Here is a 20,046-nt window from a genome sequence, read left to right on the forward strand (position 1 = left end):
TAATCTCCCCTTTTTGATAAGTGTTTTAAATTGATGTTAGGTGTAGGAATAAGATGCAACAGGCCAGATTTTTTAATAGATAACCCGCAGTCGGATAGAGCTTATAATATCTGCCTAAATGTTTTCTAAGTGAAATAACAGATGGATTGGTCAACCATAAACAGAATATCTGAGAAGCTCTGGGGAGGAGGAACAGAACTCATAATCCCTCCTTTAAAAATTATCTGAAACCCGAAAACATCGTTGCTGATATTTTAATTAAGAATTTTTTCTATTACCAGACGTTGGAAACGGTATAGCATAGTGCGTGGCTTACAACTGCTACAGGAACTTTTGAAACGATTTCAATGTGAAATCACGTAGTAACTTTTTTACGATCGTCACTCGAGTGATAGAGTGTGGCGCTTGTTTATTTTAAACTAAACTTGAATATCGTAACGAAATAATAAATATTTTATTAAAATCAATCCAGTAATTCTAGAAATAATTAGTAAATCTGTGAACTCTACATTTTCAAATAGAATTTTTTCCATAGTTGATCAATGAAGTTTTCGAAAATGAACGTCGAATGAGCTTTTTGATTTAAATGAGCGTTCCTTCAACTAAAATTACTGATGATTTCAATCAAAACTGAAGTTTATCATCATCAATTCAGCGTAGGCGATCGCAACGCTCGAATAGGCCATCTGGGGAGAGACCGATTTCATGTCTTTGGCCCTTCTCCCTTCATTTAATAAAAATATTTTTTAAAATTTCCATGATACTTTCCATAAAACTATGTTCAATGTAGTTTTCAGTTCCATATAGTTTTAAAAATTAAAAGATGATAATCTATTTGAAAATCAAGACAGAAACTAACATACTTCCTTCCTCTACGACTCTCCGCACGATAATTATGAAAGCATGCAAAATGTTGCCATAGGTTGAGAGTTCTGCTTGACGCCACCTGCAGCCTATTTCGATCACTTCAGTTCTCAAATTAATAAAAATTTATTTTAAATTTTCAATCTATTGATTATTTTAAGGTAAATAGTTATAAAATGCTTTTTAAAAGAATGCAAAATCTTGCTTTATATGTTTATGATAAATTTAAAAAAAACTAGAAAATTTAAAATAAAAAAGATGGCATTACTTTCAACGCGTACTTTTTTGCTCTCTTGTGGTGCGCAATTTTTTTGTTTTGTTTTTTTCTAATATTTTGTAGTATTAAATTTCGGCTTCAGTTTTGTCACATAAATTCTTTGTGTTTTCGAATTTATTTTAATTTTTCACAATTAGGACTCCCATTGTTTATAAGTCAATAAATGTCAGAAACTCTATGTCTGTAAATAATGTTATTAAATGTATTGTTTTAATATGATTAGTTTGTATGTTTTTATTTGTGAATTAATTTAATTGTCATAGTAAAGTATCTTCCTGTTTTGAAAATTTAAAATTCTTATTATTCAAATTTTTTTGCCTTTTATTTAAATGTTGCTTAAATAAGGATTTATTGCAATGTTTTAAATTGCTAAAATGTTTTTATGTGTAAATTGTTAATTGAAATTCTTGACTTATTAATTAACATCAATACTGTTTCAATTTCACGTTTATTAAAGATATTTGACAATCAAACACAATTAGCTAGAAATTTAGAAGAAAAACTTCGTGCATGTCAATCCATTTTTCTGTTTTAATTATTTGGTATTGCAATGTTTATGTCTGGTATATTTTGAGTGCCTAGGCCTGTATTCACTTATTTATATTATTTTCTGTTTCAATGAAATAATGTCCTAAGTCTGAAAATTAAACTGTGCAAAATGAAAAAAATTTAATTATTTAAAAAAATTGAGACCCTTTGTTTAAAAACAACTGTTATTTATGTGCATTATGATCATGAATCTTAAAGAGCATATTAAAAATGTAATGTAGATATTTTCATATTAGTAACTGTTTGGGCCAACTATCAACAACATCAAGGTGTTAAAGGTTTTTTTCTTCAGCGTGGAGATAGGTATATTAGAGAAAAAATATGTAGTAGTTTGCGTGGGGATGGTTATTACAAGTTGGTCTTCTTTTATGATCTTTTTTTTTCTTTAATTTTCTTGAGTATCACTGCCTGGCTGTCACTAAAACTTGTACCCTTATATTTTATATTTAAAATACATTTTTATTTATATAAAATAAATGGATTTTTAAATTTTAGGACAATGTGTTTGCATACTCTCATTATTCTTTTGAATCGGCATTGCTTTTGATATTCCTATGTTGGTACCTGTTCACACAAACTATCTGACCATATTTGCAATAATTTAAAAGGATGTATAGTGACTTATGAAAGATGAGTACTGTAACTTCATGTTTGTACTCATTTAGATATTATTTTTATTAGTTTCTCAGGTGTTGTTGCCAAACTTTTGCAATGATATTGCTCTAAGTAGTGTTATAGAATTTTTTCGAGAATGATGTCCTCTCTTTATTTTTGGTTATGACTTTTAATTCGTTAACAGGATTATTTTTCTCTGAATGTTATTTGATAAAACATAAATAGTTCAGACTTTGGTTTCTGGCATAAATATCAAATTTAGTAAGCTGGATACTCTTAATCAGTTTTTCAGAGGTTAACTATAACAGATTTTACCGTTTTCTGATAACCAACTATTATAGTGAAAATAGTAAGTGTAACATGTAGAGCTGCAGTGGCTTTGGGGATAGAGTGTTCATCTCTCAAGGAGACGACCCAGGTTCGAATCCTAGCAATGGCTGGTATGAATAGGATTATTTTTTTCTGAATGTTGTTGAATGTCAATTAAGAACATATAAATAGTTCAGATTTTGGTTTCTGTCATAAATATCAAATATGATAGGCCGTTTACTCTTCACTGGTTTTTAAGAGGTTAACTATAAGATTTTAACCTTTTCTGCTAATCAACTATATTAGTGAAAATAGTAAGCGTAATGAGTAAAGCCGCAGTAGCTTAGCAGATGGAGTGTTTACCTCTCTATTAGGCAAACTAGGTTTGAATCCTAGCAGTGGTTGGTCGGTATGAATTTTGCTTTTGGCTTACACTGACCACATTGCTGATATAAAATATCCTCAATGGTAGATAGATTATGGGTAAGAATCCCCTTGACCTTCGCCTAATTGTGGAAGGTTATTACTGTGGTTTTCCTCTCCATGTAATGCAAATACGCATTAGTTCTACCTGAAAGTTCTCCAATAAGGCTAATTTGTTCCAATGCTTGATCTAGACGCTCCCTTGTTTTCTGGATTGGGTTCAAATTTATAAGCTAAAAAGTTGAACATTAATAGTCGTGAACTCAAAATTGGGTTGGTTGTTCAAGGCTGATCATAAAATTAAAGTAAATAAGTGATGAGTAGTTGACTTTAGCTATAGGAATGCAAAAATAAAACTGCATTTCTGTTTTAAACTATAATTTCAAAAGATACTATAAACTACTATTTGTATCGAGTTGTTATTCTGTGTCAGATAAAATACACTTTTGTTATTCTTTCTCCTTTCTAGAATCAAAAAGAGGTTTATATTTTAGCTGCAAAAAACATTTTATGTCTTATATATTTATGGAAAAAATCGTGTTAATGAGATAGATATTTTATTAATCATCAAAGATAACTAATTGTTTAGGCAAATTAACCTTTTATTATTATTAATGATTCTAGACAATCATTTATTAATTATTTTAGGCAAACTAATTTTTTAATTCATAATGATGTATGATCCAATGTATATTTATGTATTCTCATGTTGTAATTAGCAGTGATAATTTTTCTTAAACAATGTGTATTTTTCTCTGAGTGTATTTTAATTTATCGGTTTATCATATAATTTATCTAACTGCTAAGCTTTTTGTTATTTATTTAATTCTTAAAAGACATAATTTTTTCTAGTCAACTTTTTTTCGGTAGAAGGCCATTATCAGAATGAAAAGAAAAAAAAGATGTTCCAGCTTTACCAACTTAATAAAACACACAAAAAGATTAAATTTTTTTTTTATTTATAGGCTGTTTATGGAATTTTTCGTGGAAGTAGGGATTAAAAAATACAATTAAGATCATATTTAAAAGATACTAGCAAAATGTAGTGTTTTAAAGTGTATATTAATTGATTTAAGGATTTTATTATGTTTATAATGAGTAAAGTGTTTGCTAATAATTGTTTGTTATAATTGCTGGTATCCTACAGCGCCGCTATTCGGCGTTGTTTCTTTTAATAGTTTGGTTTTTACTAAGTTTTTTTTTGAGACAGAGAGAAAAGGTATAGTACTTACGCAGATATTATAATTTTAGTTTATTAAGTCTTCGCTTGTTACTCTTAAATTTCTAGCATGGCAATGCCATTCATGCTTTAGACTCATCTCCATGTCTTAACAATACCTTAACTATTAGTGGTAAATTTTGACTTATGACGCAGGATACATTGTCTCATAAAATATTTAGAGCTTTCATGTGACAACCTATTTGTAAGCTTTTTGTAGTTCTCATTTTGTATATTTATCTAGCTCTGAATAAGATTGTTTTATCTATATCCTTCTATGAGTATGGTTATAAAATACTAGAATATAATTTTTATGTTTATTTTTTAAAAATATTTTTTGGACTTACAAGTTTGGACAATTTTGTATGCAAATTTTGAACTGTATACTGAATTATAATTAATGCATATTAGAGTTAATGCAAGCAATTGCGTTCTCAATTTTTTTCTTCTCTCTATTTTTGAGCTATGTCAATATATTTGGCGTTATAATGTCACGTATCTGTGTGTGTGTGTTTTTTTTTTAAGTCATACAGTAGGGAACCGATTATCCGGAATGGGCGGGACCATCGCTATTCCGGATAATTTATTTTTCCGGTTTTCTGAATTGCTACAAAAAGCCGTTTTTTTTATTGTTAAACCCAACTGAAAAAAAAAAAAATTTGGAAATAATCTTAAAAATAAGAATAAACGATGAAGTAATATACTAATGATTATTTCCAAAATGATGGTAAGGTAAACATCTTTAAAAAAAGAAAGAAAAATCTTATGAGGAAAAAAAAAATGTTTTTTTAAAAATGGCGAGAAAATGTATCGAATTTTGTTCCGGTTTTTTGGCTTTCCGGTTTTCTGATTTCCGGATAACGGGTTCTGTACTGTACTTATACCCTCTGAGCATACCACCTAAGCATATCCAAGCATCTATCCCCTTTTTCCAGAGCTATCTTTTAACAGCTATGGCAGGAATGCCATGTTATTTTGACATTGATGAGACGATGTGAACAGCACCTGAGCTAGTACTCATATCTCTAAACTTATACACCTCAATCAACAAAAGGGCTTTCAGGCAGGGTAGATTTAACATGTACCTTGCTGTAGATAAATGCCGGTTTTTTAATTAGCTGTTAGGATCGAATTCAGCTCTCCTCCAGTGGAGTGAGAGAAACCTTTATTGATTGTTCCACCAGAGCACTTTAAAAATTAAAGGCTAAATTGTACTGAATTTTTCTTGAAAAATTTGGAAAGAAAAAATAACTTGTGCTTTAAATAACTTTTAGAATCAATGTGACATTTTTTAAATTAAGTTCCGAGAAATGTTAGCACTTTAGTTAAAAATATTCATAACTTAAATATTTCTTTAAAATAAAATTTTATCTATATCTTTTTAAATATTTATTTAAAATTGCCAAATTATTTTTTAGTGTAGACCTATTAAGTTCTTAACAATGGCTATAGATTTTTTAAGGAGGGCTGAAGTTCACTATGTTTAGTTAAAGATTGTTATTGTTCATTAATATCTAAATATAAACACTTTTATCCTGATAAATTTAAGTCTCTAACTTTTAGTAGTGTTTCAGAATCGGTCTAAAAAATCTTTTTTATAACTTTTGAAAGCACCAAACCCAATACAGTTAGAAGTTGTATTGAAATTTATATTAGTCCAAATCATTTATGAGGTGATCTAATTTGTTTTCCTTATTCCCTACAAAACTTATTCTTTGGAGATAGGGCTTTTTAATTTTTGTAGGGGTATACTTTACAAATTGTTATTTTACATAGTAAGCTAAGCTCTTTCAAGCAATTGTTATATGGATAATTATGGTCTTTGAACTAAAAGGAATTTTAAAAATTCCAATAATGTGGCTGTGAATATTTTGAATATGAACGTTGATTTAAATAATTTGATTGTTTTTCATGAAAGAGTTACTGAAATAAAATATACGATGTTTTAATTTATTTTTTAAGATTATGACATTAAATTTTTTCTGCAATTCCTGATTAAATTTATTTCATGTTGATACTTTGAATGATATGTTTACTTTGAATAATTATATATCTTTTGTATTCATAACTATTTAATTTAGCTTTAAAGCATGAAATATTAATTAATATTAACTAAGATAAAGATTAAAAATGAGTTATAACAAGCTTCTTTTATGATAATTGTAAGTAAACATTTTAAATTTTATCAATTTTCATTTAAAATCTTTGTGTGTTAGATAGTGAACAAAATTGAAGAAACTAAGTGCAATTATTTAGCAATAAGTATTATTAGTTGAATCCCTTGTACACATTTAAAAAAATAAATATTTTCATTTTATTTATTTTAGTTTTTATACGGAATTTTAAAATCTATATCATATTATTTAAGTGTCAGTTTGAGTATTCACAGATAATAATTTTTGATTTTACAAATTAGTGTGCTATTTGCAATTGTAAACTTAGTATGTGATTTGTAGAATTGTATATGTTTAATGTGTGATTTGTTAATTTAATAGTATTAATGAAATTTTGCATGGTATTATTACAGTTCTTTATATAATTATAAAATAAGATTTTACTGAATTTATTTACTTAAAATATTGAAGTACTATACTTATTTTTTTTTTTAATTTGAGAAACTCATTAAATTTATTTTTCTTTTCGATTGTTGCTTTTTAGCTCTTGACTTATTTAAAAATATAGATTTAAAATTAATACTATTATTTAAACTGTGGTGCAATTATAAATTGTTTAAAAATGTGTTTTAGTGTTTCATATATTTCTTTTCAAAACAGCTCCCATTTTTTTCATATGCATTTGAAGGAGCCTATTTCTTCACAGGCTGTTTTTTTTTCTTCGTTTCTTTTTTTCCCTCTGTGGAAAAAATTTACCACCCATGTGATATGGATTTTCTATTAAGTGTGTAGTTTTATTAGTTACATTAATGATTTTATAAATAAATGGTGTTAGATTTTACATTATTATAAATTTTATATTCTGATGTATTTATTGGTGTTAAATTTTAAGAGAAAGAAAATGACCCATCTTCAGAGATCAATTATAATTAATGCTAAATCTGTACACTTTAATATTTTTAAAATCCAGTTTTCAAGCGAATATATGATGCCGAATGCTATGTGTTTCTTAGGACAGTGTTATATTAAAAGTTTTCTTTAAAGTAATATATATATTTAAGGAAAAAAAATTTTTTTGTCTCAATTTTTTTCATTTCAAACAACAAATACTGCCATTTGTATGTACCTAAGCATAGCATGAGGGAGGAGGACGCACTTTATAATTTTAGGAAATTTTTGTTCTTTTTTTAAGTTTTGAAAATATATGCATATTTATTTTATGTATATTTTTATAAAAAATATACTTATCAAACAAAAAAGTGCCCCTTCTCATGCTATGCCTATATATATGTGTAAATCCATTAAGTGTGTTTAATACTCCTCTGTTTCAGTTTTTTTATTTTATTTGTATACAGGATGTTCTAAAAAGATGGGAAAAATTTTAGGAAGTGATAGTACACACCCAGACAAACAATTTTTATCAAAGAATGCATGGTCGAAAACAAAACCCAAAACCGCTAGAGGGCGTCAAAGTTCATGTTCTTATATGAGGCAAAAACACACAAAGAAGGATGAAGTTAAGTTATAAAAGCAAATTTAATGGCATGTGATTACAATAAGTGTTCAAAACAGTGGCCGGCAGCGGCTATGCTGGTACAATGGCAAAGAAAAGATAGGCGAACTTTCCCTGCAGCGGCCGAAAGCTTGGTGACAAATAATGTAGCGCAGTAACTCGCAATAGGAATGGAGTTTTCTCGTTTGCATGAAAAAACTTTCCAAATGCTCCAGCACCTTTGCGTTTTGTTTTCGACCATGCATTCTTTGATAAATATTGTTTGTCTGGGTGTGTACTATCACTTCCTAAAATTTTCCCCATCTTTTTAGAATCACCCTGTATATGTTTAATTTTTAAAATTATTTCAAAAATTAAACTTTAAATGTACAAAAATTAAATTTTAAATTAAACTTTATTAATTATATTCATGTTGAAATATTCATATAAAAATAAATTCATAAAGTTTTATTTTGGTATGATGTGATTTGAACTTAGTAAAATAAAATATTATCGTTATCTTCAATAACTTAAAACTATCAAAGTGTTTATTTATGCTTGGTGCATTTATCTTAGTTCAAATTGACTATGAAAAGTCCCAAAATGTTCTGAACCATAACTTATTTTTTTGGTAGGTGAGAAAAGGTTCAATCCTCTTTTTAAACACTATCTTACTAAAGTCAACTAGCTTAACTTTTTTAGAAGTCACTTTGCTTAAGAGAGAAAATAGTTAGTGATTATATTTTTAAAACTTGTTAATATGAATATTTAAAAATATTTTTTACACTTATTGGTTATATTTCCAATGTTATTAAAAGTATTTCATTATGTAAATTATTTATCTTCTACAAAAGCTACATGCATTAAGCTAATTAGTATATTATTCCCAAAATACTTGTATAATTGCTTTTAGCTTTAATAAAATAGTACTATTATAAATTTATTTGGAATGCATATGGAAGAAAACTTAAGTGTCTAAAAATACATATTTCAGATTGATCTTCTTAGCCTGTATTATATTATTTATTTATCAATCAGTTAATAGTAAATCTATTAGTGTATTTAATATCTTGTTTCAAATTTTAGGTGTAAAGCGTTTTTTTCCTCGTTTTAATGAAATTGATGCAGAAGATCCTAAAAGACCTTATAAGTGTCACCTGTGTCCTTATGCAGCTCATACTCGCAGCAATCTTAAGAACCATATAAATGCCCACACTGGTGAGCGTCCTTATAAGTGCCAGATATGTGGGCGAGGTTTTACTCAAAAAGGTAACATGAAAAAACATGAACAACAGCATGATGAGAGATATCCTACAGGTTGTAGTATTTGTGGAAAATCTTGTGACAATAAACTTTCTCTGCAGCAGCATATGGCCTTACACTATGTTGTGCAGTAATCATTTATAAAAGTTGTGTCTTATCTTTAAAACAAATGTTATCAAAATATTTTTAATCCCATTTATGAAATGTAAATAGTGGAATAGAATATCATGTTCTTCCTTTCTTTTAGCTTTTTATTTTAATTTTAATAATAATGATTTCAACAAAAATTCAATTTTAAGTAAACTTTTTGTATTTGTAACTTTTTTTTATATGCGAAACATTTTTTCTTTTGAATTTTATCATTATTTTTTATTATCTAGCTCCTGTGCCTGATATTAAAAATACTTTAGAAGATAATTATACTTACAGTACAAATCACTTTGAGCAATATGAGTAGAAGGAATAATATGTAGAAAATGTTATTTATTGCTTGATTTTAAGCTAGTGTGTTTAACATACTATTTTTATAACTTTATATTTCATTTGAAGAGAATCAAAGTATTATTTTAATATATTTACACTATTTTAGCAATTATTCATATGAATCTGTCTTGTAGGGACTAAAACATGAAATATTAACTTGGAAAGAATTTGTTAAGTAAGAATCTTTACATTCTATTTGGATATTTTACATATATTGAATTTGCATATATTTAAAATAATCTCCATATTACCTTAAATTAAAACATTATCTAAAATTTCAATAAATGTTTTCGATGACAACATTAGACCAGTTACTGTATTAAGACATGTTCAAATTTAAAGCATATTACATAGGTGAGTTCAAGGAATTTACTAATGGAAAAGCAAATAAAAAATTATTGTAGCAATAAATAAGTTTGATTATAAATTAATCTAAACTAAGTAAAATACTTCCGTAGTGGCCAAGAGGATCTTGAAGATATTCCACATTTTTGTGACCAATACATGATGGTGGAAATGTGATTAACATTGCATTCCCACCTTAATTTCTCACACTACCAGTCAATCTGAAGCTATGTGTGCTTCAAGCTGCCAATGGATATAGAACCTGGATTCTTCGCAATAACATCTCAGTGCCTTAATCATTTTGCTATTGCAGGGCAAAAGGAATAAATGAAATAAATACAAATGACCAAAGCTTTAGCTATTTAAAAACTCCTTTCTTTAATATAAAAATGTAACAAATAGAGCTATAAACTAACAAAAGTCACAGATTTTATCTTTTAAATAACTGAAAAAAAGGATCATCTCCAATTTAAGGCAATGTGTAAAGTGAGTTTTATAAGGAAACTTATTTTTCTTCCATCCTACTGGAACCATTCAGATTGCTTGTTCAAATGTCATTAATGACAAACTATCTATATGCCGAATTTCATTGATATTATATTATTGATATAGACACTTACCAATGATAATCAAACTTTCAATTATTGTATATTATTTCAGACGGTGCAGATTTACAGACATAAGCTAGCCTTTTGTATCATTTAAGAAGCAGCAGTATACTAACCGTCTACCCGTAACTGCTGCTATTTTTTCTTCTTCTAATAACTTGATCTACCGTTTGATGCTTTTAAGAAATAGAAAATACAAGCTATTCGTTACTTATCAAACTTAAGTGCAACAATAACTTAGATGACTGTGCATATTTGATTTGTTCTAGTAAAAAGTTAATATAATTTACTTTTACAACTAAAAATGAGTACAATATTTTTTAGCAATTTTTAAATAAAGTAGCATGTTTAATAGTTTATTAAATATAGATAATGATTTCCATATAATTATCAAAATAAATTTTTACTTTAAATCTTTTTAAGAATTAATCAGATTTTTATCATTATCATAATAAGAATGTGAATACCTTAATAAGAAGAAACTTCAAGAAGATTTCCATTTATCAATATAAATTTAACTGTAACAGTGAATATCAAAAAAGTGTTGCGTTTGACTTGAGTTATTTTTTATCTGGGAATATTTCTAAGCCCCTCACAGCTGTATGTTGTTCATTGTGGGTCTAATTGTGATTATTGTAGATTATTTAAAGTGAAATTAGTTGAAAATTTTTACTACCCATTTATATGAAAATAAAAATAAACTTATAAGTTTAACACTTAGTATTCTTACTTAATTAATTATTTTTGTTAATATTTCAAGCAAATTCTAAAGAAAAAATTGTGTACTTACAAATAAGAAAAATTTTAAATTTTCCTTAATTTTTTTTTATTGGAAATAAAAATCATTTTGATAAAAAATAAATCTTTCATTGATCCTTTCTTATTTTATAATCATACAAAGTGTTATAATTCATCTTTCCGGGAAAAATTTTAAAATATGAAAAATTTTAAGTTTATTATGAATATTTTTAGCTAAAAAAATTTTTTTATTGAAAAGAAAATCTTTCATTTTGCAATATTTATAGATTTTTATTAATTATTGTAATTGCCATGATTATTTATTTTTTATATTAAGTTTTTATCTTTGCAGTGTGTTAATAGTTAACCATATTGTTTTATAAGAGTTAAGTTACTTTTGTTGTAAAGACTGTTTTCATAAAAATATATTTTATGTATGCCTTGCTAATAAAATGTTTTAGTTTTTAAAAGTTAATTTTTAGAATTGATCATGGGGTAAGCGGACTTGTTTTAGTTATGCATTGATTAATTTTATTGTTACTCTATTATTTATTTTATATTTTGTTTCCATTTAAGCAATTGTAGGCCTATATGTCAGAAAAGCTACATGTCGTAAAAGCTCACCTCACTATTAAGTGCCTATTAACTATGTATTTTTTTTTAGCTTTAGAAATGTTTTTTTGCAAATTACCTCTTACCATTTTTACTGTAAATGTATTTATTTATTATCACTCTTTCATTACAAAAAGTCCCATTTATTTGTTCATTTTATAATTGTCTTCTTTGGTTATTGTTATAATTATTATTTTGCTGCTTGCAATATAAATTTCTTGTCACTAATTAATTTACATTTACCTAAAACGTTACTTAGATCAGTGTTGCCAGATTGGGCTATAAGTAGTATGTTAGGCTACTTTAAAATGTCCCAACTCAAAAATTCCAGCTCACTACTTCTTGGACTTATCTTCTTTTGAGGGGTCCAAATATTTTGTATTGACTTTTATAATTAATTTTTTGTTGTTATAATAATTACTTTTCCCAAAATGGGAGCTGCATATTTTTCTCCTTCTTGCACAGTTCAAAAGTGTTTATGTTTGCTTCTTTCTTCACCGGTGAAGGGAACTATCCAAATAATTTCTACAGTCATATCCATATAATTTTCATGGAGTTTTTGTTAAATAATTTTTCTAAATCTTCAGTCATTTTTATGTCCTACATGGTCAATTTATTGAATATATAGTTTTGTTTTTATATTTCGTGTGTGATTATAATTGTCAAAATAAAAATTGATAAGTTAGATTAAAATTTAGAATCTTGGTTTAAGTCGAAAAATTATTTCTTTAGCTTTATTATAATAGCCTAATCATAAATAATTCTACATTTTAGTATTGGTCATAAAACGTACATTATAGGGATTTAAAAGAAGAAAAAAAAATTGAAGCTTGTGATGCTTGTACGTCTTTGTGTAAAAGATGAAATGTATGTATTCTCTATATTTCATTTAACTTCCTAATATGTTTAAAAAAAACGTATTTTATTAACTTTAATTTTTTGCAAAGTGTTTGAATTTGCTACTTTTTGAGCTCTTTCTGTTTTGGCAACACTGATGTAGAGAGTCTTAGTTCTAAAATGAAAGACTTAAGTAAAAATATCTCCTATTAAGCTTTTTATTTCTCATTTATATTTTACAAGCAAGTTTTGAAACAGCAACATTCTATAGAATACTTAAGCCTTTTATAGAATACCTGGTATTTTTCTGATATGAGTTTCTTTCAACTCTTTGTAGAATTTTTGGACTTTCTAAACTTTAGTAGAGTTCTTAATATTTCAACAACTAAACATTTTAGTATCGGTATAAAATGTACAGATTATACTACCTTATGTTATTTTACTCTATTATTATTTTATTCTTTTTACTTATGATTCATGTATAAAACTTAACAGAATTTTCGCTTGTCAATGTACACAAGGAGTGAAAAAAAAATTTAAAAAAAAAAAAAAAAAAAAAAAAAGAAGAAGAAAGAAAAACTTTAAGTTTGTAAATAACTAAAATGTTTTCTTTTTTTACAAAATTATTTCAAATGCTTTTTTATTCATATTTTTACAATTCGAGTTGAAAGGTATTTTCAGGCATTTTGTTCCTTACGCACTCTCATGTCTGATTTTTAGGCAAAGTATGAAATATTAGTTTTAGTGTGTATTTTGCATAGGTATTGTATGTAATGCCAGGCCATTTTATAGAATTTCTAAGGCTCGTTAAACTTTGAAAAAATAGAAAAAGAACAGATTGGTCTTCAAAAATACTAACGGACAACTTACGACTATAAAATGCTTGGACAGTATGGAATATGTTTAATAGTTTCTTATCAGTTCAGTAATACCTAGTTTGAATGATCAGTTATCGAACTTCTATGAAATGTTTAGGTCTTAATATTATTGTTAATTTATTCTGTAGCATGCTGTGTATCAAACTTTGCTTCCTATAAATATATTTTATTTTTTAGATTTTTAATGTTATATGAATTCTAGATTTAACAGGTTGCTTTTATATTTATCTTAGTTTACTACCTCGTTTTCTAGATCTCTTAATTTCAATTACTTTAATCAGTCAAATAGCTAACTGTGACTCTGGGCTAGTGGTTCAAAAAACGCATTCAGCAGAGTCTCAGTGTTCCATGGAAGAATTAACAGGGATTCCGGGAGTTAAGATTTTTTTTTTTTAACCAGTAAAATTTATATCATATCGAATCAATAATAAAAAATTTGTTTATTTTGGTTGTGTAAATGAACTTATTTATGCAAAATGCCAAAAAAACAGTAAAATTTAAGAAAAAAGTGTTTTTTTGATTCTACATTTATTAAAATTTCCACGATAAGTATTTCTCATTGAACTTTTCAATTCAAAATATAGTTATTAATTTCAAAAATAAAGAATTATGTTTCTCTGATTACTGTTTTCAACTTTTATAACAGTTCTTTTTTGAAAACTATAATTCCATTTTCAGCATGTACATACAAAATGAACAAATTAATATATTTAATTTCTTTCTTTCCTTTTTTGGAATTTTCACAGCTGCTAATGAAATTTTTTTTATATAAATTTGGGGTTCCAGCAAAGGAAACTTGGATGATTTAGGGTTCCATAGTTGAAAAAAACTGAGTCCCGATGCTCCAGAAACTGTCTTGTGATAAAAAAATTAGCTTTTACATTGCAATAGCGATTGTTCATCTATGTTTTTAATAAAAATCAGTATTTAACAGGTTTTTTTCCTCATCTTATTCAAATTTTTGACTTACTCTAAATTTTTTTTTGTTTTAGTAATTACTTATCAGCTAAAATTTGAAAAAAGTGTTTTTCAATTATATTATTTATTGGATTGCCTCATCAAATCTTACATTTTTCTCGCATAAATAAGACTTTATGTTCATGATCTCTTATAAAATTTGAAATCTGCAAGGAAAATGAGATTACTTAGCTATACTGCAACACCTGAAAAATGATGTAAATATGTTAAAAAATGACTGAGCATGTAACAGCAGCACATATGTTGCATGTAACTGCAGCACATATGTTTTCATATGTTGCATCATTTTCTTTTTCATGTTTTTTTGTGTTAGCTTTTTCTGTAAAAGGAAAAAAAAAATGTGTTGCTGTAATATGCATAAGCAATTTAACTAAGGAATTTTATTTATTTTATGAAGTTATGTGACTAAGTTGTTCCAATTGCCCTTATTTACTATGCTCTCATAACTTGAAGTTTCCTTTCTATAGCAGAATGCATAAGTATATTAATTACTGATAATATTTATACACAAAAGATAATTCTGACCGAGAGAAATACCAGTTGAGAGACCAGTTCTCATGTTGAGTTGAATTTTTGTATACTTGTACTTTTTTAGAGTAAAAAAAAATATATATAATTGAAACATTATGCAAGTAACAATATCAAGTTAGTATAATATTATTTATCAATTTTAAAGAGGAATCAGAAACATTTTTATGAGAGCTATTAATTTTATACTATCAGTCTTTATTCTGGTATTTTAGACTAAAAAATACTAAAATATTGAAACATAATTTGCCATTTCTAGGCTTCTAAATAATAAATTCTAAAATATTAACAAATATTTTAAAAATTATTTCATAACTAGTCTTGTTTTTAAAAATAATGTAATAAAGAGTTTTATAACCACACATTGATAATTTTAAAGAATAATTGTGAAAGCTAAGATGAGAATTTTTGCTATATTTTCCTTCGTAATTTTAAACTAAATCGAAAATTTTTGCGTATTAAAACATTTTATATTAAATGTTTTTAATACTAGTTGTAAACTTTGAAATATTTGATAATTATTTTACATTTAGATTTTTTATTGTGACAAGTACTTGTATGCAAAAAATCAGCGCAATAAGTGAGTTGTAGTTTCAATATCTAAACACTTTTAATTAGATGTTACTGAAAATTATTTTGATCTAAAAATAAATCTGTAATGCCTAGTGTAACTTTTATAGATTCTGGTTTTGTTTTGAAACAATATGTTCCTTCGGTGCCAAATTTATTTTTCTGTTTTATTTGGATATTGTTAGTCTTTTTCTTTACCAATCAATTTTTCAAACCTGTAATGATTTTGCTGCATAAAAGTATTTTAGCTTTTTAAGTGTTAAAATAATTTTAAATATCAAAATTTTGAATTATATCATGCAAAAGGTTACTCTACATGAGTGATTCTTTCTAGTCCGAATGCATTTACATTTCATTAAATATTTTATTTTTTGTCTCTCAGGTAAAATTTTGCTCATCGTCAGTCTCATTTATGTTTTTTGGCATGATAGTCTCTTTTCTGTTATACTTGTTTTTTTCTTTGTACATTTGCATCATGAATCTTATTCAATTCTAATTTTACTCTCAAGAATTGCAATTTAACACTGCTCTGAAAAAAAGAAAGAAAATTTTATCTATAATATTCAAAATTGTATTATAACTATTTTTCATATTCCCACTATGGATTATGTAAAATTGCCCTTTTTTACTTCATTTTTCAAAATACATACAGGGTGTTTTATAACCACTGCCCTTAATACATGTTTCTTAATGCTTTTAAAAAGTATGGATATTATCGGCACGAAGTCAATATGTAAGCTAGGGAGAAACACTAGTAATGAAAGTTAGATGATAAACATAAAACAAGTTTCATTGGCTGTGGAAACTTAAAAAGTGTTTTTAACAATCAACTTCTTTCTTTCTTTCAGTAATCAAACAGGTTTTGGTGGTTCAAACTCCACCTTCATATAAATTTTTACAGATTGAAAATGTAAGTTTGTTAAAATTGCAGTTTCAGTTTGTCCTCAAATATTAACGATTTTTCATTTCTCAGTAAACAAGCATCCTTCTGAGTTAAGTTTTTACCAAAAAACTAAGTCGAAAAACTGTATTTTTTCTTTCTTCTACAATTAATTAAGTTTTTAGTTGGAGTTAATTATATTGCTGGTTTTAATTTTTACCTGCTTGTTATATATCATAGTGCCTCATCTACAAATAGTACAAATTTCATTTATTTATTTTTTTAATTCTTATAAGAACTAAACATATTGACTTGTAGTTATTTTAACAAAAAATAATGCAGCTGCCATTTGTTGTCAACAGTAGTATGTTGTGAAAGAAAAAAGAAAAAAAAAACTTGTAAAATATTTCAATAAAATGGTATTCAATAATTATGTTTATGTATTATTATTATTTTTTATTACAATTATGTTTGAAATTATATTTTTTAACTTTTACTAGGATGTAAAAACAAGAGAAAAAATGTATTGATAAATCAATTTACTGTTTTACTCGAATCTTTTTTAAACACTGCCTTTAAGATTTGTTTGGTTGACTGGGTGGTAATTTTTTTTAGGTATTTTTAAATTATGTGAATTTGGTTAATAATATTTTAAATAGAAACAGAATGATATCGTTAAAATCACAAATAATTTATTTATTAAAAACCAGTTAGTTTTCCAATAAATAAATTATTTGCGATTTTATTGTTGTCTTCACGCAACATTGTTTTTTTTAAAAAATTAAATCACGAAGTTTTGCTCTGTAATCTCTGCAAATGCTTTGATTTTATTTTTCTAGCATGATAGATTTTCAAGGATTTATTCAGATGAAAGCCCCTTCTATTAAATAAAAAATATTTTTTATTTAAATTTTTTCCCCTAACTAAAGTATTTAGTTAATTAACTTTAGTTTTAGTAATGTATTTAATTAATTAAATAAAACATTTTTTTAAAGAATTATTTCATTTTTAGATTGAGATTTTCTGGAATGATATTTCCCTTCTTAAATTGAGGACACATTCTAGTCTCTCTTTTACAGTTTATTTTCTCCTTTTTTTTATCAACTCTACAGCTTTGTGCATTCCAAGGCTTTCACAATTGGCGATTGAAATGACTACATGTGGTGCACAGCAGAACTCTTTTTCTATGGTAAAGAGTTCTGGTATTCTTTCATCATTACCGTATAGTCATAAGAATAGGAAATTGTTGGTTTCTGTCTTGATTTTCAAACCGATTAAATATTTTTTATGCTTGGAAACTTTATGAAACTCAAAACTGCATTAAGCATAGCGCTTAAAGCATCATGGAAATTTTAAAATATATTTCTGATAATCTAAATGCGAAAAATTTTATGTATGTGGTGAACATTGTGATACATTTTCTGACATTTGAGAAGGAGACTCTTGAAATAGAACCGGATTCTTCCTCATTTGTCATAATCCAGCCCTCGTGATCATGAATTTCTAAACAGCAGTTTTATGCAAGATTTTCTTCTCTCATGAATCTGAGATTTTTTATTGACACTATCAGTATGGTTGATATTTTGTTATAGAAATATTTGTTTCTAACTGCTTTTGATTTAAAATTTTCTTGATTATAGCCTCTTTAAAATTAATTTAAATTCATAATTAAATGCTAATTAAAGTAAAAAAAAAAAAACAGTTGTGAAAGGCATGTTAAATTCACCACTTTAATTTGAGGTGGAAAAGTATGATTAATGATGCGAAATCCATAAGTTTTACAGTTCATAAAAAATACAGAAATAACCAACTTATACAATAAAAAAAAAAAGAAAAAATTGGGGTTTCTATAAAAAACCATTGGAGAACACCGTCAAGACTAGTTAATTTTATAGTCAGGACTCCCATGGGTCAGGAAGAACATGGAAAACCTAAAATTGTCAGGGAATTTTATTTAAACTCCAAATATCAGGTAATAGTTCTGGAAAGTTGAAATTTTTTACGAAATTCTGGCAAAACTCCTATATATGTGAAAATAACTGATCTTAGAATTGTCCGTATTGGTATTCAATTATTAAGATTCGAGTTAAATAATTCTAACATCTAGTATTAGACAATTATTTGTCGTAAAAATTTAACATTTTAGTCAAACTGAAATGTTCCCATCCCGATTCTATGATATATGTATATTCTGTCCTCACAAAATCTAATATTTGACATTACAAATAAAAAAAAAAGTAAGTTTTCTGATGTAAAGTTGCATGGTATATATAAAATATGTCTGGATTTTCATTGAAATTTATTCGATATACCTGGAAAAATTTGGAATGAAATTTACTTAAAAGTGTTTAATGTTCATTGCAAATTTTGTAATGTGTGTTTCAGTACTGTTTTGCTTAATTATAAACATAATTCAATGTATTTTATAATACTACATGTTTAGAATATGTTTTAAACTTTCTTACTAACAATGGTTTTTTCTATCTTTAGCTTTATTGCAGTCAAATAAGTTTATTGCATATAAAAAATTATCATTATCTATTTCTAATGAACAAATCAAGCACTCTGTTTATCAATGCCCGAGCTGTTCATATGTTGCAGTTTCACGCAGTATATGGAAAATTCACATGCTGACACACACTGGAGAAAAACCACATAGATGTCAGTTTTGCCATAAGACTTTTGGACAAAGTGGTACTTTGAATAGACATCAAAATTTACATTGTAAAAGAAAATTTATCTGATTATTGTAGTAAATTCCAAGAAAGGATGAATAAAAAAATTGCAATTTATTATTTAGGATTTTTTTCATTTCAATACTTCAAAATGCCTTTATATGTATATTAGATAAGGTAAATGTATTAATCGAAAGAAATTTGTTAAGAAAAACTAAAATAGACTATAGCAATGATTTCCAAAGTGTGTTTGCCGGAATGAGATGCCCATGTATGATTGACTTCAAGTCATATATATATTTTAATAGTTATTCTTGCTATTCAAAAAAAAAAAAAAAAGAGTTTCTAATTGGAGTTGATAGAGTTTTGGATACATGTAAGATAGTATTCTGGACCCCCCAGTGAAAAAACTATGGGGGTTTTCAGCAGTTGCTATTCTAAAGAGAAATATTGAAAAAGAAATTAGAATGGCTATATCAAGCCTATTTCTTTGAGAAAGTTTACCCAGTGCATTAAAAGAATACAGAATACTTTCGAGTGAGAATGGTAATTTCTCTTTACTTAAATTTTTGCATGTTATTACCATTTTAATAAAAAATTAAAGCACTGAAACAGATTTTAAATATGTATTATAATAACTATGTTTATATTCTTCTTACTAGTTCCATTTGTCTACAGATACGAAAACATACTTTTTATGCATATAATAAATATAAGATGAGTAAGACAATTTTAAATCTCTGCAACTAGAAAAAGTCTGCTGAAGGCTCAGTGAAATACTTTTATTTT

At 26.4% G+C, this 20,046-nt stretch overlaps 1 protein-coding gene across 5 annotated transcripts; it reads left to right on the forward strand.

The window, feature by feature from the left end:
• The first annotated feature begins 1,097 nt into the window (after positions 1-1,097).
• On the forward strand, positions 1,098-19,377 carry LOC122269677 (uncharacterized). 5 transcript variants are annotated; one of them, XR_011637287.2, is made up of 3 exons: positions 1,098-1,162; positions 8,949-12,778; positions 19,073-19,377. XR_011637287.2 is itself a non-coding variant. In XM_043043851.3 (2 exons), the coding sequence occupies exons 1-2, from the start codon at positions 1,123-1,125 to the stop codon at positions 9,257-9,259; spliced, it is 351 nt and encodes a 116-aa protein (XP_042899785.1). In that variant the 5' UTR covers positions 1,098-1,122; the 3' UTR covers positions 9,260-19,377. The 5 variants fall into 5 exon arrangements, 2 of the variants coding, with proteins under 2 accessions (XP_042899785.1, XP_087023985.1); XM_043043851.3 differs by having other exon boundaries at positions 8,949-19,377; XR_011637288.2 differs by lacking the exon at positions 1,098-1,162 and adding an exon at positions 1,170-1,324 and having other exon boundaries at positions 8,949-19,377.
• Positions 19,378-20,046: the final 669 nt, after the last annotated feature.

This window comes from Parasteatoda tepidariorum, chromosome 7, assembly GCF_982258835.1.
Source record: "Parasteatoda tepidariorum strain Cologne lab strain chromosome 7, Ptep-v5.0, whole genome shotgun sequence".
Lineage (NCBI taxonomy): Eukaryota > Metazoa > Arthropoda > Arachnida > Araneae > Theridiidae > Parasteatoda > Parasteatoda tepidariorum.